The following is a 26294-nucleotide window of genomic DNA, read 5'->3' as shown; positions in this document are numbered from 1 at the left end:
CAACTGCCTCCATGCAACAAACACACACTCTTGTGCCGTTTTGCAAACTGTTCTTTAAAAGGGGGGGGGGGTTGTTTGTTATTCTCTGAAATATTGGAAAAGCAAAACCAATGAAATGTTAATCCAGTGCTGTTTTTTAAACACAGTCTAATGAATAGCAATGCAGCTCCTGATCCCCAAATCTCAGAACTTTTCCCATATCCACTTATTTACTATTTCTTTATCCCTTCTGGTCTTCTTGTCACACAAAGCCAGTGCTAGTGTCCTCACCCAACTCTATTTGAATAACAACAACAAAATCCTAGATAGCAGCACAGCTATCTTTGCAGTCCAGCAACAACATCCCTTTTTAGCAAGGCTATCCTCCTCACAGGACTGGATTTTGTATTCCCTCTTCAGGGATCAAGGCATGCAGGAGTATGACATTAGGAAAAAAATGTATTTAAAGCATACCTTTTCGGATTATGCAAAGGTTGATGGATTTTCAATTAAGGAATTTAGTGGTGACAAAAGGAAAAATAATTCAAGTTTTATCTGAAGATACATGGTACAGCCACTTGCAGAAGCTAGGCAAATAAATATAGAACACTGTGAGGGTTTTTACTAATACCAAAACAATTTTTATACTAAACAATATTCAGTGGTATTCCAAAAATTCCCTTTAACACAAAATTGTACAATGTTCTCTCTTTGTTTGCAGAGCTACACAAAGTCGAAAATGGATATGACTGCTTCCCAAAACAGGTGTGGCTGCAAATGGACTGTGCTTCTGTCCTCTTTTCAGAGTTTCCTTCTTCAAGCAGCTCACCAAAGGAGTAAATTGTTTCAATTGGCTGTGCTCTTGTCTCCAGTGGATCTGGCTCAACACTTCTATTTGCCCTGGGCTTCTCTTTGCCCTTTGCACTCTGGAGCTGTACACCCCAAGGATAGTGAGAATTCTTTGAAGGACCCTATGGGCAGAAAGAACAAGATGGCACTTAAGAAGGCCCATGAGGCAATGTCATTGGCTTTTCGTTCAGCAGCTGTGCTCTCAAACATTGCAAGGGCCATCATGATCTGAGTGGACAATCTCCTGCAGAATGCAGATGCCTCCCCACTGGAACTGAAGAGCTCTCTCCTTAAAATGAAGAAGGCAACCAAGTTTATTGCTGATGCATCTCAGGATAACATTCAGTTCTGTGCTGGGTCCCAAGTGGCAACATCATAATAAGATGCAACATTTGGCTCAAGCACTGGAAGGTGGACACCCGTTCCAAAAGCAATCTGTCTATGGATAAGTTCTCAGGCAGGCTCCTGTTTGGGGAAGTAAACCTAGGCAAGGTCTTAGTAGAGACAAAGGAGAAAAAGAAGGCCATACCATCCTCCTCATACCACAAAGACTGAGAATCTAAGGCCAGATCTACCCAGCCCTTTTGTAGCTACAGAGCAATGAGTTGAGGATGAGACAGTAGGAAATACAAAGGATTCAGACCATTCAGATATGGAAGCAGACCAATTGCAAGGGCAGCAACAACCTTCAGGAATGACAAGACCACTTCCAACAAGAAGCAACCCACATGACTACCTGATTGGAGGGCGACTCCAGGCTTTCATGAAGACCAGTGGGTGCAGTCCATCATTACACAAAACTGCAGAATAGAACTCACATCCTTACGACCTTGAAGCTTCACACCATCTCCAGGTCCAAAGTTGAGGGACAAGACTGTATCATCTGAAACATGCCATTCAACACCTACAGGCCATAGGTGCCATAGAAGTGGTCCCAGCAGAGCAGCGCTTTCAGGGCATCTACTTGGCCCTGTTTGTGGTTCCAAAGAAGTCTGGGGACTAGAGGCCGGTGTTGAACCTGAGAGGCCTCAACAAGTGGGTGAGGCAAAAGAAATTCTGGATGGATTTTTATGTCATATCCCTCAAGCACTGCAGCAAGGAGACTTCCTGTCATCCATGGACCTCAAGGAGGCCTACCTACAAATCCCAGTGCACCCAGATTCCAGACAATTCCTGCATTTCTATTTCCAGGGGTACGACTTTCAATACAAGGCATTACGATTTGACCTTTCATCAGCACCCAGAGTGTTCACCAAGGTTATGGTGACACCAGTACCAGCCCTGTGTGTGGAGGGGATACTCACGTATTCCTATTTAGACAATGTCTTGATTCGGGCAGAGGACCCCCCAAATGGCCAAGTGCAATATTCAGAGGGCGGCAGCCCTTCTACAGGCACACGGGTTCCTAATCAATGAAAAAGAGTCACCTGGTGCCCACAAGAGACCTGGGGCACCTAGGGGCCAGACTGTGTACGTTCCAGGCAACAGTCTTCCTACCAGAGGAGAAGCAGGAAAAGATACGGAAACTGATGTTGGGTATCAGATTCCAACCAACAACATTTAATGCACCTGATGGTGATACAGGGCCTGATGATCTCAGCCATAGACATGATTTTGTGGGAACAGTTCCATGCCTTGCCCTTACAGAGGGCCCTTCTACCCTTCCAGAGGGACATTTCCCAGTGAGGATACAAGCCAATAAAACCCTACCAAATGAAGTCAAATGGGACCTGGCCTGATGGACATGCTGAGAGAACCTAAGCCAAGGAACCTGCTTTCTGCAACCTCAACAGATAATTGTAATGATGGATGCCAGCAAGAGAGGATGGGGGGCCCACTGTGAACACCAGGTAGTACAAGAGAGATGTTCCCCAATTGAGGTAGCATACAGCATCAACTGGTCAGAACCGAGGGCAGCCCAATTAGCTTTGATGGCCTTCAGATAAAAGCTATGCAACCAACACGTCCTCATACACACCAGCAACATGATGACCAAGGAGCACATAAATCGGCAAGGGGACACCATGTCAAAGACTTTCTTCTGGGAGGCACAAACATTACTGCACTGGGCAGAAAGGAATGTGGTGAGCCTGAAGGCAGTACTTCTCAAAGGCCTCTTCAACAACCAGGCAGATTGGCTGAACAGAAAGGACCTGGACCCAGGAAAATAGGCCCTGAACAAAGAGGTTGTCAAGCTAATTTCCAATAAATTCGGAAGTCCAGTCCAAGAAACCAACAAGTGACCAGGTTTCTCAACAGATTCCACAAGCCAGGGACTGAGGGGGGGTGGATACACTAACACACCCTTGGCCGAACGGCCTATTGTATGCTTTCCCTCCACCAGCCCTGATAGGCAGGATGCTCAGCAGGATCAGAAGTGACAGAGCATCTTTGATATTTGTGCTCCCTGGCTGGCCAAGGAGACCATGATTCTCTGGCCTAGTTCAGATGGCAGCAGGGACCTATCTTCCAGCATGGTTGCAGCTGAGGCTGTGGAAATTGAGAAGTCAGAGCTAGAGACATTAGGCTTTCCCAAGGATATAGTGGAGATTATGATGCAGTCTGGGAGGTTAGCTATGAGATGGATCTACAATCATACATGCTCAACATTTTCCAAATGGGTCTCAGACAGGGGCCTGGATCCCTGACAACCATCATGCAAGGACATTCTCTTTTTATTCAAAGGCTAGAGAAAGGGACTCCAGCCCAACACACTCAAGCGTCAGGTGGTGGCAATTCAAGCCTGCTTGGGAGGCTCAAGGCCTGTCCACAAACAGGCATATGAAGAGATTCATACAGGGTACTAGTAGTTGGCCCCACCAGTCCAACACAGGTTCCCCATGTGGAACCTCCATAAGGTACTACTGCCCTAAATGAGCCTCTGTCCAAACCATTAAAATTGGTGGACCTGTGATTCCTGTCATGGAAGGTGGCCTTCCTTGTGGCCATAACCTTGTCACGGAGGGTCTCCAAGCTGGCAGCACTTTCATCTAGGAAAGGGTCAGTGATGCTAAGAACAGACCCATCGTTCATTCCCAAAGTCAACTCCTTGTTCCACAGAAACCAGCCATTCACTCTACCCTCCTTCTGCCCCAAACCCAAGCACACAAGGGAAAAATGGTGGCACAAGCTTGATATCTTCAGAGTCCTGCACATATACCTGAACAGGACAGCCCCTTCATTATCCATTGCCTCCAAATTAAGGGAAGAAGGCGTCCAAGACCACCATGGCATACTGGCTCAAGCAGTTCATCATTAAGGCTGATGAAGTACAAGGCCTACCAGAACCAGGTGGCATCACCGTGCATTCCACAAGGGCAGCAACGGCAGCATTCTCCACACGAGTCACAGTGGAGGAAATATACAGAGTAGCTACTTGGGCCTTGTTTTCCACCTTTGTGAAGCACTACAGAATTGACTAAGGTGTTAGAAATGTAATGGAAAAGACAGAGGATCCTGCCCTGAGGAAGAAGCTTGGGTATAGCTAATCACTTCCTGGATGACTTCCTTCCACTGAAGGAGAAAGAAGCATTGGACCTACCTGAAGGTTCTTTCTCTTCAGTGGAGGAGAAATCATCCACATCCCGCCCAATAAAAAAAGGAAAGAAAAAGAAAAAAGAGATGAAAAAAGAAACAGAAGAGAACAAGAAGAAGATACAACAGCAAAGTCTGTACAGAACAGGGCTTGGACATAATTGGAGAGGGTCAACCAAGGGCCCTCCAATAGGAATCATGCAATAAAATAAATCTGCAAAGCCCTATCCAAGTGAGCAGAGGTATGACCTAACCACTTCCTGGATGACTTCTCCCCTACTGAAGACAAAGAACCTTAAGGTAGGTCCAATGTTTCATTCTGATTCCTGAAACTCAGCTTTCCCCAAAACTCAATTGAATAATTTTCCATTATAGGCCCACAAAGAACAGCTTTCTAGAAGGATTGAAGGGACGGGGTGAGCCTTGTCTGTTGCTTGACCAGAAGTCGTTGATTGTATATCTTGTCCATTTTTGCTGCAGGCACGGGTAGGTTTGCCTGAGGTGACAGTAGGCTTACTTCCTGGTGCTGGTGGGACTCAGCGGCTTCCCAGATTGACTGGAGTACCAGCTGCACTTGATATCATCACAACAGGTAAACCTCCTTGAGATATGATGGAGCACATGCAAATGTCACACATGAAAATGCTATGAAGTTCACTTGGAAGTGTACATAGACATAAGGTTCTGAACCTAACGGGCAGCAGTATATAAGACAGGGATCATAGCTCAGTAATTTGCATATGTACATGGACCAAGCTTCAGTTCTTGCCATTTCTAGTTAAGATCTCATGTAGCAGAACAGAAAGACCTACTATGCTAGCATTACTCTAGGCAAATGGACCATTGGCCTATCTCAGTATAAGGCAACTCCTTTTCTATATAAAAGAATAGGAATGAACAGTTTCTTTATATTTCACTTTTGCTTGCGATCCAATTTACATCCTTTGCTGATGCTAAAACTATATTAGGGCTGTCTCAGCTGAGTTGGCATCTGCAATACCACTCTCTGACCATCAAAAAGTGGTGGTGGAACAAGACAGCAACAAGTAGCGCCGGCCAATAGCTCTGTCCTCCAGGAAACTACGGTGTAAGCTGCAGAATGCAAGGTGCCTGGGACTTGCTGCTGGAATCCTGAAGCCCTTGAGGCCTTACAGTAGTCTGCCCTATTAGGCCCGCTGCACTTATGTTTGAACTTTGCCTGTCTCTTCAGCCTAGCACTCCAGCATGTGGTTGAGGAATGGTTTACTCATTAGTGTTTTTATTTCATTTATAGTCTGGCTTTCTCACTGAAACCAATTTCACACTCACCGTATGCCTGTCTCACATTTCTCTTCTCAGCAGGGCTTCCCTCCAATTTCATACTATCTGCCCCAGGGCTGCAAGTAGTGTCACCTTTTTTATGTGACAAACAGAAACTGGTTTTTAGAGGTTTCTGTTTGCCACGTGAAAAAGACAATGCTAGTTGCCACCCTGGGGCAGATAGTGTGAAATCGGACAGAATCCCTGCTGAGAAGAGTAGCGTGAGAGTGGCGTAAGGTGAGTGGGAAATCGGTCTGAGACTCAAGGCAGATTGCACAGCGTAAGTCAATACAATCTACAGGATGGGGCATCCAATAAACAGTACAATAGGATTTGGGTTGCAGAAGTCTGAAACAGAGCTGAATCAAGGCATAAGCATTAACATTACATGTTAAACAATGCAATAATCAGTGTTATCTTTTAGTGAAAAATAAATTCCACAGAACTTTTCTTGAGCCAGTTGATTATCAGGTGGGATATGAATGGACAATGAACTCAAATGGTCTTACTGCTTTATGACAGGAAAGCACATATGGGCTGCTGAAGCAATGAAACTAGGAATAATCGATGAAATTGTAGAAGAAAATACAGTTGAAGCAGCAATACGTTTAGCAGAAAGAGTGTCTGGTAAGAATCCTTTACTGTCTTAGAGCAGTGGTGAGGAGCTGAAGGCAGGAACTGAAGTAGTGCTGCAGTTATGGGGGGAAATATATGTGACCTTCTTTAAATCTACCATTCAACTCTGTCCTGTAATTTCCTAAAAACTGTAGGTAAGGAGGCTATTACAAAAGGTAGGAGAGGGAGATTTAGCTCCTTTAATCTGAGCACTGAGATGCAGCCCACCTTACTGTCACTCAGAAGATGAAAAACTGCCAGAGAAAATAACTAACAACAATAAATATTTGAGTGAGATATCAGATTAGAATAATGTTTTTACAAAACACAATCAAGGACATGATGAACAGGATTGATAAAAGATTAAAAACTGCATTACCAAGTTGCAACATCTCTGTGCAGGGCTGGTTCAAAGTATTTTGTTGCCCCATGCACATATACCAAACTGCATCATCTCTTCCCACAGCATCACCAGCTGGGAACAAGCTGAGCTCAGCAGTGCTAAGGTTTTGCAAGGTCTGGCATGGATCTGGGAGGCAGCTAGGGCTCAGGCTATATATGTTGCTGCTTCCTTTATCTCTGCTGGCAGGAAACAGGGTGAGCCAACAATGCTGCCAGTGTCCTTGGGGTTTGGCTTTAGCCCTGTCAGCAGTAACGTGATTCAAGGAGGCAATAGTGGGCACAGAGTATCCTTCTGCACTACTACCAGTTGGGAGTACACAGAGTCCCAAAAGAATGTCAGAGCCCTCATAGTTATACTGCCCAAAGCTGGAATTTGGGTGGAGAACCAGCCTTGTCTCAGTAAGAAAAGTTCTGGTTAATATGATAAACATTCAAATAACAGATAGAACTATGATAGAGAGTTTATATGACGTGATGAAGATCAGACTCAATAATGGCTTTTGGGATGATCATTGGACCCATTTCCATGGGATCTTCATCAAGAACCAAATTAAAATGGACCTCAAAAGTCTATATGAATCCTCAGCTTGTTGATTGTAGGTGATGCTGCTAAATTCTTCAGGCAGCCAAATCTAAGAAATGTGGTATAAAGAACTCTTGTAGGCAAAGGGCCAGAACATAAACCCTTCACCAGAAACAGTCTTCAAAATGCAAAAGAATCCATAATCTTTAGCAGGAAGGCTTTTCACAAAGTATGGAACACAGGCATCTGAACACAGCTAAGGCCTGTTACCAAAAAAAACATGATTCTTAAAATATTTTTCCTGTACATAAGGATTTGATGTAGTGGAGCAAAGGCCCTCTTTACTCATTAATACAACCTTTTGATAGGGGCCTGAATGAAGCAAAAGCTGTGGTGCTGAAGAGATTGAGTGATTTTGAACTCCAAAATGATAAAGCGCTACTCTCTGCAAATCATTCCAGATTAAAATCATGGCCAGATTATACATCAGCCCTTTATCTGTGGAATATAACTTACGCAAGACATAGATGGGCTTTCTCAAGGGCTTGTTTGTACATTTATGAGTTGTCTTGTTGACTTCCTTTATTGGTGTACTGGTCTTTGACAGTAATAAATATTGATTGATTGATTGATTGATTGAATGCAACCTTACTCTTCGTGTTTATCACAGAGATGGAAGGTATTCATTGCATCATCTAGGTTCAGGATTCTGTCCTGAGTCAGGATGCCTTCTATACGTCAAGCCCATACCACTCTAGAACTAATAGGATATGGTGACCCACTAGGAGCTTCATAATCTTCCTCTTTTTGTTACTTTTTTCGTTCTGTCAAGCACATGGCAGGCAGGCCCATAGGACATGACTTGTGGTTGATGTTTAGTTTGGTATGTCACACATTGTACTAGTCTGATAAAGTGCATCCCTAACAGATGCTTCCTTAAGCTTTCCTTTGAAATCCTCCAAGGAAAGAGATTTCATGGAACACTGGTTATGCTGCTGAGCTGGTCTTGTAGTTCTGAATTTCTTCGTATTGTTTAAAACATAAATCCAACTGCCCTCCTCTGCCACTTGCAGTGAAAAGCATTTTCCAAACAGTTGTTCACTTCTCTGCTGACAATTAGACATTTATTGTGCAGTGACTTGGAAGTAAAAAGAACTAGCCAGATCCCATAGGAACTCCTCATGCTTCACTGAATTGCTGAGCATTATTTTATTTGGTTCAATAACCTCATAAAAATTTATATATTCAGAGTCACTGCCAACACATAGCTAAACTTGATACCCAAGCAGCATTATTGCCAGTTGTGATACAAACACAATTGGCAAAAAAATCATGTTCACTGAACTGAGTGGTCCAGTCACACTGTTAGTTTAAAGAAGTGAGTAATTACAAAACACAATACCCATAGTCAGAGCTTTTTTTTGAACAGGAACGCACAGGAATGCAATTCCGGCTGGCTTGGCATCAGGGGGTGTGGCCTAATATGCAAATCAGTTCCTGCTGGGCTTTCTCTACAAAAAGGAGCCCTGCTGATAGCTAATTAAAATTTTTCTTCAAGTACTTAATTTTTAAAAGGTTGAATTCCATCATCCTACACTTTGAAAAATCCTATATATAAAACAACCTGTTCTTCAATAAATTCATTACTGATTCTTCAAAAACTATCATTGAAGTCATACATTTTCTAGGTCAGAAGATTCACACTTCACACAAGATGGTTCCAAGCTGACCCATTGATTTCCCTCTAAGTTTAACAAATCCCCCAAACCATGTGCAGCTCACACAGTTATGTACTTTATGAGTAAGGAACTGGATGTGTAATATTTGTATATCATTTTTTTCTTTGCTGCTTGTCCACCTGATGGCACCAAACCCTGAAAAATGACATTGCATTCAGCTCTAGCATAGGGAAAGAAATACTAGTTAGCTGTTGTCATGGAGGGCTGTTCTGTTACACCACAAAGAGTGGATGCTGTCTGTATCAATAGCTGTTGATCTCTTTTAAATGTAACACAGACTCAAGACCAGTTGCACCTTGTTTCTGTAACAGTTCTTCACTGGAGATATTCTACAACTACAGTGTAGTTTGGTGATGAAGAAGAAGATGAAGATATTGGATTTATATCCCGCCCTCCACTCCGAAGAGTCTCAGAGCGGCTCACAATCTCCTTTACCTTCCTCCCCCACAACAGACACCCTGTGAGGTGGGTGGGGCTGGAGAAGGCTCTCACAGCAGCTGCCCTTTCAAGGACAACCTCTGCCAGAGCTATGGCTGACCCAAGGCCATGCTAGCAGGTGCAAGTGGAGGAGTGGGGAATCAAACCCGGTTCTCCCAGATAAGAGTCCGCACACTTAACCACTACACCAAACTGGCTCTGATAAAGATGTTGGGTTTGGAGAGGGGAGGCAGAGGCTTAGATACCCATTAGATAACAGCCCAGCATTCTAAAACTAACACATGCCCTTTTGCTCTTGTTGGAGGAAAAAGAAATAAGATATGAATCAAAAAGAAATAAAATATGAAACAAAAAGGTACTTAGATGTTGATCAATCTCTGCATTCTGCCTACATAGCCAGGAGTGTTTTACTGCCCAGCCATACCACTAACCAATGCATCTGAGAGAAGTTTCCAAAAGAGCAGAACTGGCTGTCAATCACATTTCTGTAAGATACCTACAAATATCATTAACTCCTATTCATAGGTTTGCAGACCACAGGAGGTATCTTTTCCACTCCTTCAGGAGTCTCCTATAAAAGCACCAATAATTTGTGTTCATTATTTAATTTATTTACTTCATTTATACCACACACACACACACACCACCTTTTCTTTTCAATTGGAACTTAAAGCGACTTAGATCATTCTCCATTTTACGCTCACAATACCTGTGTGATGTGGGTTAGGCTGAGAGTGTATACCTGGCCAAGGTCACCCAGTGAGCACCATGGCAGAGAGGGGATTCCAAGCTGGGTCTCCTAGATTCTAGTCAACACCTTAACCACTGAATAACACTGGCTTTCTGGTCGATCATATGCTTGAAACTTCTTTGAAGATAAGATGTACTCATGCCACCCATTGGACTACCAGAGTCCTCATGATGGAGATGGTCCTCTGCCCATCTGTGTGGAAGATGGGGACTACAGAAGGCAAAGCATGAGTTCATATAATTATTCATATAATCAAAGCAGATGGTAAACCTTCATAGTGAACATCTAACTTAAAGCAGAAGTGCTAAACTAGAAGGAAGAAAAACACCTAAGTGAAGTTAATACCATAGCAACCACAGTCTCTCTGCACCAAAGCACTTTTCTCAAAGGGACAAAGTAGGTGATATCTGGAACTTCCATACCAAATGCATTCTCACTTTCTGCAGCTTTTTTCCTGCTTTTAGGGGCATTCTTGTCCCATTGATTATCCTGCTCTTTCCCTGAATCCATACAGTGGGGTGTGTTTACAGGTCACTAATTAGGTTGTTTGATGCATATTGTTAAAGTTCTGGGCCATAATGTCAGCATAGTGGCTAACAGCGAGTGAACTATAGTGATGTGTAGGATCCCTCCCTGGTGCAGATCTTGTCTTTACTGCAAACTCACTAGGTGACCGTAGAAAAACCAGTTTCATTCAGCCTCAGGTCCCCCCAGCCCCACTGTCCAAAGGGTTATGGCAATATAATGAATGTGAAAACTTATATAAAGTTTGTTATTACTGCAATGTAGAATATTTTGTATCTCATTATGAGGGTAAAGTGTAGATGACTGGGGAAGGCAATGGCAAACCACTCCGTAAAAAGTCTGCTGTGAAAACGTCGTGATGCAGTGTCACCCCAGAGTTGGAAACGACTGGTACTTGCATAGGGGACTACCTTTACCTTTTTATATGTTGTACAAGAGTTTATATAAGGCCTACTGCTTTTCATTTTGCAAGTGAGTGGAATTTTCAGACATAGAGTTCCTTCCTATCTCCAACCCTTTCAACGCAGCAAAAACTGCAAAGCATAAAAGATGCTGCAGGGCATTCTGTTCTAAAGAAGCCTGAACAACAACAATAAAAAAGACACAACACAGATGGAGTTCTTTCTAGTACCTAGGAGTGTATTCCATTGTATTCAATAAAATTTAATTCTCAGTAAACATGAATAGGATTAAGCAGTGAATCTTTGAAGCCTACTTTTTCCCTTGCATGAAATAAATTGACTTTCAGTTTGTCATGAGAAGACATAAACTGTTTGGTTTCTCTTTCCCTAATAGGTCAGCCAGTGGGAACTCGTAGGCTCTGCTCAAAGCCTATTCCCATGCTACCCAATATGGAAGCCATCATTGAAGAGGCACTGGTGAAAGTGAAGAAGCAGGCCTGTGGGTGTCTTGCACCAGAAATGTGCTTCCAAGCCGTAGAAACCTCCTTGCGTTTGCCCTTTGAGGAGGGAATTCGCAAAGAGAGAGAACTCTTTCTCTTCCTGCTGTCTTCTGGCCAGGCTAAGGCACTGCAGTATGCCTTCTTTGCACAAAGAGCCATGGAAAAGTGGACGTTGCCCAGTGGAGCATCCTGGAAAACTGCTGCCCCTCAGCCAATCCAGAGGGCAGCTGTGATAGGTGAGTCCCATGAGTTGTTCATGAGTTGTTCAAGCGGTTTATGTGGTTGCAAAAATAAGACCAAAAAAGAAATCTCATTCTCAGTGGATAAGTGAGATTGGCTTCCTACCCAGGGACCACTTAGCTGCTCTATAGTTCCTGTTTGTCTCCCTGTTCAGTCTTAAGCATCCTTTGATTGAGATGAAGGGAGGCCAACTTTAAGTTCTTCTGGAGTCACTCATCCGCTTATTCATCTCCTCCCTCAGGGATGTTTCCCAGCCTCAAAGGTAACATAATCCTAGAGGGATAACATGATGGCCATCCTATTGGGAAATAATCCTCGTATCCATTTAGCCTTGATTTCCTTTCTCAGTGCTACATAACTATGGAAGGTATAAGAAATCAGTCTTTTGTGGTATCTGAGCACCAAGGACCATTAGCTCAGTTCAGACATAATGACAGATCTGGACTGAGCTTGTAAATGTTCCATAGGAAAATTATGATTTACAATAAGAATCAGAAGCCTTTTATAACTAAAGAGCCAGACTGCCAAAATTCAGAGCAAGAGATCAACAAACAGTAAGTAAATGGAAGCCTATCTACATAACTGAAAGTATACAGTTGTGGGACTCTTGCAAGGGCTGTGTGGAGTCCTGGCCTGCAACCATGTCAGGTTGCTATCCCAGCAGGCCCTCAAGGCCTCAGAATAAGGAGCAGAGGGGGCTGTGTAACCTCTTCCCTCCTGTTTAATTCTGCCCTTTCACAGCCTGTGCTGAGACAACCTGTTCCTCCTCAGCATGCTGCAGGGGCTCTTCTTAAATCCTCCCTGTCCAGAAAAGGCCACACTTTCCCATCAGCCAGTCCCAGCCTTCCCCAGGAACTGGGGTGCCCTTCCTATCTATGGGGTAGGTATTGGCCCAGGTGGGCTGAACCCATCCCCCTCGTCTCACCCATCCAATTGACTGGGACTTGCACCTAACTCTCCTTCAGTGTCCTGCTGACTGTGCCCCCCCTGCTCTGCCAAAGTTGTTGAGTCAAAGTGTGTGCCTGCTTGCGTTGGCCTGTCCTTGTTGGCTTGGTACAGCTGAGGCCAGTGCTAATCCTGTCTCATTAGAGGCAAACTAGCCTTACAGAGGTGGTGGCTTTGGCAGTGATGCAGCTGCCTACACCTGAGATGCTTAGGCAACCCAAGTCTGAGGCAGTGGCCGTGGCAGCTATTCACCCATCCACCCCTCAGGCATCAGGCCTTGCTGCAGTAGCTTGAATGGCACTGTTTCTCCCTGCTCCCCAGTTGTTGGAGCTGGCCACAGTGGCCTCAGCTCCTATGGGTCCATCTGACTTGGAGGCCAACCTTGGCCCTGGCAAGCCCACAAGCCTCCTTAGTAACTCTGGGAAGGCTAAGCCCTATTTCTATATCTAGTACTCAACATGGCAAAATCTGTGGATACTTAAGAACAGATAAGAGAGATAGTTCTACAAAAAATAAGGCTGGTAGGTGGGACTGAGAGAAGGAAGCAGAGAAAGGTGAGGATATGGAGGGAAACAGGATATAGAGTGGCAAGAGGATGCAGAGGAAGATGAGGTGCCCCCTGCAAGTCTTTGTGGGTTCCTCACTGCACACCTGAGCCACACTCAACAAGCACCATTCAATTTGGCCAGACTTTTTCCAGGGAAAGGCTTCTGGGGTGTGGGAGGGAAGGAAAGCTGAAGACAGGAGATAAACAGGTTTTCTGGTTGGTGGGAAGGAAAGAAGGATGCAGGGAAAAGGAAGAGGCTATGGGGGTTTCAGGAATGGAAAGAGGAAATAATGGCCGAGGGGGAAATGAGATATCCCATATTCGTTATTGATCGATATGTTGAATAATAATCCATAATGTTTCTGCAGGCCAAACACTGCTTGTTGCCAGTGGTTTATTAGGAAGTGGCACGTATGAGGTCTCACAATAATAATTAAAATCACAAGCACCCCACACAACTGTTGTAGTGCACTGGCATAAGTTCTCTTGTTCATTCCTGTGTCTATGATGCAGCACCCTGTGGAGGTGGAGTGATGACCCTAACTCTGGCTTGTCGATTCAGAAATCTTGTGCAACCTACTTAGCCTGGGCTGTGGTTTGGTATGATGTCTGAACTGACTCCCTTCCACATCTATGATGAACTTTTAAAACAAGTAGAACAAGGTTTTGTATTGGCTAAGCAAATGAAAAGCTTTTAACTGCTAAATTGAATTTTTACCCTCATAATGTGATGATTTTTGAAAGCAATATATACAGAATGGGATTTTATCTGGCACAATACATTAAGCAGACATGTTCTTTCCTAGCAACATTAAAGGTACAGGAACAGGGCTTTTTCTCCTTTGCCTCTGGCCACCCTAAGGAGAAGCTCAGCTGGAGGCTGCCAGATTTAAAACTGTATCCACTTTTAATTTATAAACATACCTAATCATTCAGGGATGTAATAATACCAAAAATGTTTTCGTTTATAGTTGCCTTTTAAGAAGCTTTCATCTCTCAGTGTTCTACTCTTCCCATTTTGCAATTTTCTATTCTCCCTCCCCTCCTTTTCAGGAAGATAATGCCTTCATTAATTTTGTATAAAGGCAGTTGAAATAAAACTCTTTGATGCACTGCACATATTTCTCAACAGCCCCTTGCTGTTCTGCATATTGATCGGTGCACTCAGTGGGAGACAATTCTCTAAGTAGCCCAACCCTCCGCAATGTCCCCTTTGATTTTAAGAGAGTGCCAGCTATCTATTCTCTCTACTTCCCCCTCCCCCAGACACATACCGGTTATTAGATACAGGATGTGGTTTGCTGCAGCCTGTGCAATCTGAGCCCTCTGCAAACTCATCTCTGCACAAAACAGCCTTGAGGAATATGTCTCCAAATGACCCCTTCCTCTTTCCAATCTTAATTATAGTTCTCTGCATGATTCATAACCCTTTAAGCGCATAAATCCTTGGGTAGCAAGTTAAATCTGCCAAGAAGCTTGAACCCTGAAGTTGCTATGAACTCATTCATTGGAGAAATGACAGTCATATAAAGCAGTATGGAGCCTGAGGCTGAGCACATGTGGGACGTCTCTTGTTTTTGAGCATGCAGACCAAATGTGTGTCTGCCTGATCTGCATTACCACATGGGCTTTGGAGTGATGGGCCCATTTTTGAACTTTTGTGGGAAGGAATGAGTGACAGGTGTGCTACAAGATGATTGATGCATATGTAAAATTATTGTCTGTAATGGAAATACAGGTCAAGCCGGGAATATTAACTCTGAATTATCATTGGAAAGGAACCGAACAGGGTTAGTTTACCCAGAGGAGGACCTTACTCCAAATTAATATTAATTCTAAAGAGATTATGTTGAGGAAGATCTAGCATCTACCAACATCTGTTCCACATGTTGGCACCTTATTTGCATACTCTTCAGAAACTGCAACAAGCCTTCAAATAAATATTACTTTTAATTTCACATCAAGAGTATACTTTAGAATATTTTAAACCTACTGAATTCTGTATAAGAAATCTTCTGCAGTTATTTACACGAGTTGCTGTATATTGCTGCAAACTTGCTTAGTTGCTTCGAGCTAACTGAATCAGAAATGCCTTTAAGGCACTGCTAGGATGAATTTTGCATGATTGATTGTTGCTTGAGTATTGCTGGCACTCAGCTAGCTAACGAATTGATTCAGTCCATCTTTCAGTTCTTTGTATAGAATGCAAAAGAACAGTTTTCATTTGTAATGACAGCAATATCTAAATGCAGCCTGAAGTCTACTGACTAATAACAAATGTAAAAATAGTACAAATCTAACTCACTGGAATCACCACAATGTCTAGTGCTCAGTCTGAATTTGGGATTACTGATATTAACTATGAGAATCTCTTAAGAGGCAGGTTGGGCTCTGTGACTTGAACGTCCATACTATGTGTGAATTGAGAATATTTTCTCATTAAAAGGCTAGGGATTTTCTAAGCATGTTGTTCAGTCGCACAGTCAAGTTCGACTCTTTGCAACCCCATGGACAAAGTCACGCCAGGCCCTCCTGTCTTCCACCATCCTCCAAAGTCTGCTCAAATTCGTGTTTGTTACATCAGTTACACTGTCCAGCCATCTCATCTTTTGCCGTCCCCTTCTTCTTTTGCCTTCTGTCTTTCCTAGCATCAGGATCTTCTCCAGGGAGTGCTCCCTTCTTATTTTGTGGCCAAACTATTTGAGCTTCAGCTTCAGCATCTGACCTTCCAGGGAACAGTCTGGGTTGATTTCTCTTAGGACTGACTACTTTGATCTCCTTGCAGTCCAAGGGACTCTCAAGATTCTTCTTTAGCACTACAGCTCAAAAGCATCTATTCTTCTGCGCTCGGCCTTCCTTATGGTCCAGCTCTCACAACCATACATTACTACTGGAAATACCATCACTTTAACTATACGGACTTTTGTTGGCAGGGTAATGTCTCTACTTTTTATTATACTGCCCAGGTTCACCATAGCTGTCCTCCCAAGGAGCAAACGTCTTTTAATTTCAGTCACCATCTGCAGTGATCTTGGATCCCAGAAATGTGATGTCTGTCACTACTTCCATGTCTTCCCCTTCTATTTGCCAAGGTTTGATGGGGCCAGATGCCATGATCTTAGTTTTTTGTTGTGCTCTCCTCTTTCACCCTCAACAAGAGGTTCTTTAGGTCCTCCTCATTTCTGCCATTAGAGTAGTGTCATCTGCATATCTGAGGTTGTTGATGTTTTTCCCGGCAATCTTAATTCCGGCTTTTCCTAGTGTGTCACCAGAGATATAATAAATGAGTGAATATGAGACAGATACAGATTTGTATATTTCTATTTTTTCTTTCAAATTTAGATGAACTACAGATTGTAATTCAATATCCAAAACAATATAGCAGAATCTGTGGTTCATTACCTGAGTTTGGATCTATGGATTCAGTTTTTAAACATGCTTTCTGTCTGGATGGGAAAGCAAGTGTATTTTTCTCCTTCCTTTTTATTTGTAATGTTTGCACTTCATTTCAAGGTGTCACTGTAGTGTTCTTGGCTTTAGAATTTTCCTTGTACATGGTGTACTACAGCAGCACCTAATAATAGGTTATCATAGCAAATAAAGAGATATCAATTGAGAAAAGAAAATTACAAAGCAGCTTCCCCAACAATTATTGTTTATAGCTGCATAGAAAAGTATCTCCCTGCAGGCGTAGTTGCAAGTTTTTCTGCTGCATCTCTTGTATTGGTATGCATATCTGACTCTGACTCCAACATGGATCCTCCCCCACACACACTTTCAGAAGTTTTTATTTGTATATTTTACTTTTATGTACTTAATACAACACAATTTTTCTTTTCTTTTTTAAAAAAGTAGATCTACTTTTTTGGAAAAGTGGAACATTGCTTTAGGGTGGGGCAAGGGGGGAAATGGCTTTGTGACTGCCCCAAAAGCCAACCAGTCAGCACTCTGCACAATTGGCTTTTATTGGAAAAAGGAAGACTCAGATGTTCAGAGCTTGAAAATGTGTCCGTCCAGAAAGGATGAATGCAGGTCCACAATAGATTTCCCACTCAAGTAATTTAAAGCCTGTACATACCCTGTGGTTGATTGCTTTTATACACAAACAGAAAGGAACTCTGAAGAGACATAAGAGGGCTCTAAGGGAGAAAGGACTGCTCCAAAGTATGGCAGGGGGCATTTACAACCTGATGGTTTCTATACAAGTGGTTAAAGACAAAAATGGAATCCAGGTAAACAAGATGCAGCTGGTTTTTTCTTTTTCTTTTTAAAGTCATTGGTTGTATCAAATTATATTGACTGTTACTCATTTCAACATTTTTTGTATTCTAGAATAAATTGGATACTAGAAATGAGGTTTAGTGACAACAGCCTTCTTAATTTGGATTCAGTTGCATACATTGGCATTTTCACGTATGTGCTGAGCCTGAGGATGCAATTTCTGTGGAGTAGATGCTTGCACATATGGGCCAAGTCAAGCATTAGCACAGACAGTTTATGGGAAGTTTCAGTACCTTATTTGACCTGCAGTATTAGAAACTGATCTTGTTTTACTGATGACATAATTTCAACTCTTCTTCATAAACCTGCTTTTAGATTAATTTTTTAATCCTTTAGTTTGCCGTTATTCATCTGACTGAACAGTTCACATTTATAAAATTGATAATCTGTGTTCTGTGGGGGGGTGTAATGGAATTACTACAAAGCTAATATGTTTCTCTTGCAGTTTTGAGCCCAACCAAACCTCAGGCTGTAACAACTAGAATCTAGTAATCCTAAATCTTGTTTGTCATGGGAAGGAACAGGAGAAAATTGGCTCATCCAAATCTTTTGGGTCAGCAATATAACAGAAATTTGATATCCAGAAGAATGATTGTTGATAAAGAACAAAACTCAAAGTTCAGACTGAATCATGAATCATTGGCCTGGTCTAGAATGCAGTGAACACTTAGACTAGACAACAATCTTTTTGAGGAGCTACCATATGCTGTCAGCTAAGGCCCTATGTAACTGGTACAGGTGATCTTTATTTGGCAAAAACACTAATGGTGGTTCATTAGAGGCAATCTTTCCAGAAGTATTGAAAGCTAATAAGTATTTCACTTGTGGTTCACCCTAAGCCCATTCATGGGAAGGGTGAAATATAACTTTGAAAAATAAATAAAATAAATAAATTGACAGCACAAGCCATATGTATGCAGATAACTCTCACATCTCAAGATAAAAAACAAAAAGTTTGACTACTGTTTGAAACAAACTGTTTATATTCAGTTCTCTGTCTAAAATTATTTTAAACTCTTATGCTAAAACTGTATTTGCCAGGGAGAGCAATGATGATGCGAAATATAATCAATTTATCTATAATGTAGACTCTCGATACTAAGCCGACCATTTAATTTCTGAACATTATCAAGGCAGCTCTATAAAGTTAATTACATTCACCTATTTTAGCTCACTCCATATTTTGGATTATTTAGTTAGTTCTATTTATATCCTGCCCTTCCCACTTGAGCAGGCTCAGGGTGGCAAACAAGGCCAATAAGCAAAAATGCATACATTAAAACCAGTTAAAACCACAATTATAATTACAACATTTAAACTATTTAAAACAGTAAATACAATAACATTCATGATGGCAGTGTAACAATCCTCTTCAGATAATCTCCAGATGTAATTCGAATCTAAAGGCCAGGCTGTATGGCGATCAGTTCTATTTTGTTCATACAAGATATCAGCTTAGTTTGTCCAGGCAGCGGTAACAGATTTAGCAATCAAAAGCTTGATGGAAGAGCTTCATCTTACAGGCCTGTGGAACTGTAATAGATCCCTCAGGGCCCTAACCAGGGAACTCATTCCACCAGCATGGGGCTGCAACCAAGAAGGCCCTTGCTCAAGTTGCAGCCAGCCTGGCTTCTCTGGAGCCAGGGATCAAGAGGAGGTTTTGAAACCCAGATTGTAGTACTCTCTGGGGAACATGTGGGGAAAGGTGGTCCCATAGGCATGCAAGTCCCTGGCCATATAGGGCTTTAACCGTAAGAACCAGCACCTTGAAACGAATCTGGTATGCAATCGGTAACCAATGCAGAGCTCATCACAGGTTGAAAGTGCTCTCGCAAGCCTGGCTGCAGCATTCTGCACCAGTTGAAGCTCCCAGACTTGAGACCAGGGCAGCCCCATGTAGACTACAGTAGTCCAGTCTCAAGGTGACCATAGCATGGATCATTGTTGCTAGGTCGTCACGGTTGAGGAAGGGAGCCAACTGCCTAACTAGTCGGAGATGGTAACAGGCCGATTTGGCAGTGGAGACTTTGGGGGTGGATCCAGGAAAGGGAGTGGTTTGGGGAGGGGCCTCAGCATGGTAAATCCCATAGAATCCACAGTTCAAAGCAGCCATTTTCTCCAGGGGAGCTGATCTCTGCCAGCTGGAGATCAGTTGTAAAAGTGGGAGCTCTCCAGGCCCCATCTGAAGGCTGGCAATCCTATCTCAAGCACTAATTAAATAATAGTAATCATAACAGTAAAAAAATTTTTTAAAGTCTGTGTCTCAGAGTTCAGAAAATGACTATCATTTTGGCAGCTCAGTTTTATTTTTTTTGAAACACTTCTATGTTGCTATCTCCACCAGGAATGCCTGTGGGGGAAATACCTGTGGTGGGTCATATCAGATCTTTATAAGAATTTTATACTGGACCCTTTCTGTTTTATTGAAAAAAGAACATCTATTCACTCAACAGGAGAGAATATAGGACAATCTTATATACTAGAAACAGAACTGAAAGGTCTAAGATACCAGTAATTTTTTTCAAAAGCAATAAATCCAGAGCTGAAAAAGAGAAATGTACTAATAGCAATCAACACAACCAGCACAGATGCCTGGGATATGAATCAAAGTTTTTACAGAAAAGGCTCTTGGGAGAAAATGGTTTGCTTTATGCACCAAACTGCAACATTAAAAGAAAAAGGAAATAATCATTGGAGGGTGTGGTCATAGAAGGGGAAGGTTTGGAACTTAAAAGTTTGCCTGTGATAGGCTGGAGTGGTAAACTAACAAAGTCAAAAGAGGTCTATGGAAACATTATAAAGAAATAGGGATCTGAAAGGGTTTGGTTAAGAAAACAGCCAAGGAAAGTGTTAAATAGTATGTATGAATGTAACCGAAATAGAGAAGTTCCTTTATCTAAAAGGACTTATACAGAATTTATAGGGTTGCTGTGATGCCCTTTTTCACTCAAAGTCCCTACCATCCTCCACAGCTTCCTTCCCATAGGTTCAGGGTTACATGTAGATGCAGTTCACCATCCAGTCTGCTTCCAGGTCCTTCAGGCAGAGTCTGGGGCTGTGACACTCTCCAGGGTCTCCCCTTTTAGTTCTTCTGGCCCTTCAGGAGCCTATGTAAGGTAGGTGAAGAGAGGGTTGTCTCTTCACAACTTCCTGTCTTCTGCTGCTGCTGCTTGGACCTTCCACCATGGTTCGCAAGGGATCTTTTTCTTTCTTTTTGGCTTCCTTCATTCTTGCTCTTATAAGGCATTCCTCTTCAACTGTCCCCCCTCATCAACATTTCATCAATTCCCACTGGTCACCCTTATTGAGAGGCAGAACCTAACCTGTCTGTCAGTGAGAAATTCCTAGAGATTTGGGGACAGTGAGGAGAGGGGAGCTCAGCAGCAACCCTATTTAAAGAACCACAGTTTGAGGTGCCAACTTCAGTTCTTATAGAATACATACCAGCATTGTGATTGCTGATTGTATTAATCCATTGACCAGGCCTGCCACTTTTTTCTTCTTTGCCAGGGAGGAGGGAAGGAAAGAAGAAAAAAAAAACACTGACTAATCAGGGACTCATTCACATAGAGAAATTTGTATGGCTGTCAAAGCCCCGAAGAACTAGTGTACTGTCTGCCCCCCCCATTCAAATTCAGGCCTATGTAATAGAATGAATCTAATATGTTTGTTTTAAATGCCAATTTCACCCTTCCTTAATGTTGCCAGTCTCCAGGTGGTGGCTGTAGATCTCCTGGAATTTCAACAATCTCCAGACTACAGAGATTAGTTCCTCTGGTGAACTCTATGGCATTATACCCCACTGAGATCTGTTCCCTCTCCTAACCCCACCCTCCCCATCCTTCAACCCTAAGATTTCCAGGAATTTCACAATTCAAAGCTTGGTTATCTGGAGATTAATTGTAATAGCAGGGGATCTCCAGGTGCCACCTTGAGAGTGGCAACCATATTAACTGTGCATATGATTGCATCATTACAGATAAATTAAAAGTACTCTGCACATGCTCTCAATAATTTTACCAGAGCTTCTGTGTTACTGCCTGAAAGAAAAAGTGATGAGACTTTTCTAAACCACCAGCCCTTAATCTAGTTTGGATTGGTAGTTAATTTACTTAGGAAATGAGGGACTATCTCTGACTTCTGCATGTGACCAAAGGCCTTCTCGCTTTGTGTTACTTTAAATTAAAAATGTTCCTAAGATTCAGTCTTATGCATGGACACTGCATGGATGCTTTCCTTCTTAATCCTTGTAGTTGTTGCTTTGCTTGCCTCCTTTAGAAACATAATTAATTTGTGTAACTTCTCTGGAGTGTCTGAACATGTATTTCAAAGTAAGCCCTCAATCATTAGCACAAAATACCCACACTGGAAGCTAAAAGACTTCCAGGAAAGCTTTTCTTTGTAAATTTTTACCAAAATGTTTCTAATTTTCTTCCTTTGCCTGCCTCTCTCTTTTTAAATCAAAAAGGTTGGATACAGAGCCTTTCTGCCCTCTTCAGAGCCAATAAGGAGTCTAACAGGTTAAAAAAATACATTTTAAAAGCCTTTAAAGCCATTAAAATCAAACAAAAACAGATAATTAAAAATAGTTAAAACCCATCTAAAATACAGACACAAAACATGAAAGAACAATTAAAACATAGAACAGGAAGTTGGGATCACTGAGGGAATGCCAAACAAAACTGAGGGGACACCAAAGAAAACTAATGAAAATAAATAAAGTTGTTTAATTAGCACAAATACCCATGTTGAAAATTAAAAGACTGCCAGGAACCTTTTCTTTGTATATCTTTCTCAAAATGTTTCTGATTATTTTTTTTCCTTCCCCCCCCCCCCCTTAAATCAAAAGGATTGGGAACAATGGGCCGAGGCATTGTGGCCTCTCTGGTGAAGGCGAAGATTCCAGTGGTGGCTTTGGAGCAAGATAAGAATCACTTAGAGCTAGGAAGAAGAGCTATAATGGCCCTCTTAGACCGTGAAGCTTTAAGAATGCAACAGAACGGCCAAACATTGGATGTCCATAAGCCAGGCCTGCTTCACTTCACACTGGATTTTAGTGCCCTGCAAGATGTAGATCTGGTTATTGAGGCTGTTTTTGAAGACATGATGCTGAAGAAAGAGATCTTCCACAAGTTATCTACCATCTGCAAACCTGAGGCCTTTCTGTGTACTAATACTTCTTGTCTAGATATTGATGAAATTGCTGCAGTCACTAGCCGTCCACACCAGGTCATTGGTACTCATTTTTTCTCACCAGCTCATATAATGAGATTGCTGGAGGTAATCTATGGTAAGCATACATCCCCCATAGCTATTGCCAGTGTTATGAGCCTAGGCAAAGCTATGGGGAAAATTGGGGTTGTAGTAGGGAATTGTTTTGGCTTCGTTGGGAACCGATTATTGCTTCCTTATAATGAGCAAACATATTTCCTCATAGAAGAGGGCAGTACTCCTGAGGAAGTGGACAAAGCTCTAGTGGGATTTGGTTTCAAAATGGGGCCCTTCCAGGTATCAGATCTTGCTGGGCTTGATGTTGGTTGGCGAATTAGAAAAGGGCAAGGTCTAGCTGGAGCCAGCCTACCTCTTGGCACACCTCCTCGCCAGCGAAACGGCAGACGATATAGCCCACTCCCTGACCTCTTATGTGAGAAAGGGAGATATGGACAGAAAACAGGCAAGGGATGGTATCAATACAATGCACCTGGTGGGAGGGACCCCAAGTCAGATCCATGGTTTCATAGTTTTCTTTCTGACTACAGGAATACCCATAACATTGCAGTACGCACTATAACACAGGATGAGATCTTGGAGCGCTGCCTCTATTCCCTTGTCAATGAGGGTTTCCGGATATTGTCTGATGGAATAGCTTCATGCCCAGAAGCCATTGATACCATCTATATCAATGGCTATGCCTGGCCCAGACATAGGGGTGGCCCTATGTTTTATGCCTCTGAAGTTGGTTTATCTACAGTTCTAGAGAAACTGCAGAAGTATGCAGAAGCTAATCCTGATATACCCTCACTGCAGCCCAGTCCTCTTCTGCAGAAGCTTGTAGCCTTGGGTAGTCCTCCTGTGAATGAGTGGTCATCATTTGTGGGTTCTCAGAACAGTAAACTGTAATCACATTGCAATTTATGATTTTAGATTAAATATTCTTAGAGCCATGGAACTACACAAATTGAGCTATAGGGTGTTGTAAAACAATGCCTGTATTTTCTGCTTTCAGTGCAAAGTGTGCCTTTCACTATTCTACTTCTTGAAATACTCCCTGAGGGGTCTTGTTGATATTCCCTTTTCTGTCTTCTCTAGTTCTGTTGAAAACAGGCTGCTGTACTAAATAGATCATTGGACACATCCACCATGGAGAGCCAGTTTGGTGTAGTGGTTAAGTGCATGGACTCTTATCTGGGAGAACCGGGTTTGATTCCCCACTCCTCCACTTGCACCTGCTGGAATGGCCTTGGGTCAGCCATAGCTCTGGCAGAGGTTGTCCTTGAAAGGGCAGCTGCTGTGAGAGCCCTCTCCAGCCCCACCCACCTCACAGGGTGTCTGTTGTGGGGGAAGAAGGTAAAGGAGATTGTGAGCCGCTCTGAGACTCTTCGGAGTGGAGGGCGGGATATAAATCCAATATCATCATCATGGGTCTTCTTATCTAATGCATGTTCCATAGCGTCATACAAATCCTTTAAAGTAGATAAATCTTGGACTTGCAAGTGAAGTGTTATGAATTGCTACCTTATAGAGTTGCGGCTGGAGAAGGTACAGAACAACTTTTCTGTCTACCCCTACCTTCTCTAGGGCTTGAGCTTCATAGCTGTGGAAGGTTGCTGGCTGTTACAAAAGTATGAAAACAGCAGGCCAAACCACAAAGCTCAGAACTGTACCCTGATAGGAAATAAGAATCAATTTCACATTATTGCTTTAAAATAATATATCTTATAAACTCAGTGATGCTCCTTGTTGGATCCAAGATAATGTATGTCAGGTAATAACAAAGAAATAGCCAGCTTTAAAATGCTGTGTAGTGAGTAAAACCACTCCTGAGGAGATGGGCTGAGAGACAGATCTCTGCTCTTAACAATCCAGTCTCCTCTACTTCACATACTGATTATGACATGCAACTTGTAGCCAATGATGCCTCAGACAACTCACTTCTTACTCTCTCCCTTTTGTAAATATTAATGCCTTCTTGTCTAAACTTCAAATATCTCCTTTCCAGGCCTTGGATTCAGTGGGAGCTCACAGGAGCACAGCTCCTGAACCTTTCTGACAGTTCCACCTCCTCCTTCCTACCTTGTCCATTGAATAGTAGGTGCAGCTGCATAACAATCCCTAGATGAGCTCCACCACCTATTTTTCTACAAAATGACCCCTGCCCCTTTCTAAAACTCATAATCATGAGACTGTGCCTTTTCCCTGCTTCTTACACAGCAGTGATAAAAAAAATACAGGATCATTGTCTTTGAGGAGCATATTATTGATGCATGCTCAGGAATTCAGCTCCTAACCCTCAGTGGGATACCACTGAAGCTGGCATCAAGGGTGAAGAGCTTGGGAGTGCTCCTGGATGCTTCCCTTAAAATGGAGGCCCAGGTCACTACTGTTGTTCAATTGGCCTTTTGCTATCTCAGCTGGTCAGGCAACTGGTCCTGTATCTGTGATCCACACAATGGTCACTTCCAGAATGGATTATTGTAACTTGCTCTACACAGGGCTGCCCTTGAACCTGACCCAGAAACTGCAGCTAGTGCAGAATGTGGCAGGATGTATGCTGACAGTGACACCTCTGTGGGCTCAGTTCAGCCAGTGCTGTGCCAACTGCACTAGCTGCCAATATAATACCAGATCAAGTTCAAGGTCCTGGTGTTAACTTTCAAGGGTCCTGCATATCTTCTCCCCATATGTACCTTGCAGAGCACTATGCTCAGTTGACCAACACCTTCTGGTTCTCCCTGACCCCGAGGATGTCCATTTAGCCTTGACTGGGGCTAGGGCTTTTTCTGCCCTAGTCCCAGCCTGGTGGAACAAGCCCCTTCCTGAGATCAGGGCCCTGTGGGATCTGCTACAGTTCTGCAGGGCCTGCAAGACAGAGCTGTTCCACCAGGCTTTCAGTTGAGGTGGCGGATATCCAAATCCATCTTGGCCTCCTCTGCTGACAATTGCTGGCCATATGGAACCACTTCATTTTTGTTTAGCCTCCCTAAATAGATCATCACTTGGTGTCAACCTGTATTCACTTGTCACCCTGACTATATTTGATTATGCTTTAACGGAAACATTATTTTAATTGTCAATATATTATTCCTATGACTTGAAACCCACCCTAGGTGGGATAAAAACAGAACAAGATGTTTTTTACCTTGTGTGGTCTTTAATATGGGAACTTAGTGTTATTTCTTCTACCCTCAGATAACAGGGACACCATCAGATTATCTAAACTTTTCAATTATCGCTTCTGAAGACTAAGAAATCAAAAATAAAAATCACTGTCACTTTTTTTCTAAATAAAACTATTTTACTTATCTACATGCTTCGTCCTGTCTTTGTCTTCCACACATGTACCTTCAAAACCTACACCAAAAACCCCCACTATATGTTAATACTTGAGAAGTCCCAGTAAGGAATTACATAGGGGAAGCTGCGTGCATCTCTTGCAGCAAAATAAACTGGAGACCAGATGTGCCTTAAAAGCTAACAATCATTCCAGCATAAGTTCTTTTTTTAAA

General features: G+C 42.6%; 1 protein-coding gene across 1 annotated transcript in view; it reads left to right on the top strand.

The window, feature by feature from the left end:
- The window catches only part of EHHADH (enoyl-CoA hydratase and 3-hydroxyacyl CoA dehydrogenase), a 38895-nt gene extending 12801 nt beyond the window's left edge, over window positions 1-26094 (top strand). The window contains exons 4-7 of the mRNA XM_060241980.1: window positions 4843-4954; window positions 6184-6288; window positions 11450-11791; window positions 22418-26094. Coding sequence (XP_060097963.1) covers window positions 4843-4954; window positions 6184-6288; window positions 11450-11791; window positions 22418-23688 — 1830 coding nt within the window. The 3' untranslated portion in view covers window positions 23689-26094. The remainder of the gene's footprint in view (window positions 1-4842; window positions 4955-6183; window positions 6289-11449; window positions 11792-22417) is intronic.
- The last annotated feature ends 200 nt before the right edge of the window (window positions 26095-26294 follow it).

Source organism: Heteronotia binoei, chromosome 6, assembly GCF_032191835.1.
Source record: "Heteronotia binoei isolate CCM8104 ecotype False Entrance Well chromosome 6, APGP_CSIRO_Hbin_v1, whole genome shotgun sequence".
Classification (NCBI taxonomy): Eukaryota; Metazoa; Chordata; class Lepidosauria; order Squamata; family Gekkonidae; genus Heteronotia; species Heteronotia binoei.
This window is presented reverse-complemented; position numbering and strand designations above follow the sequence as displayed.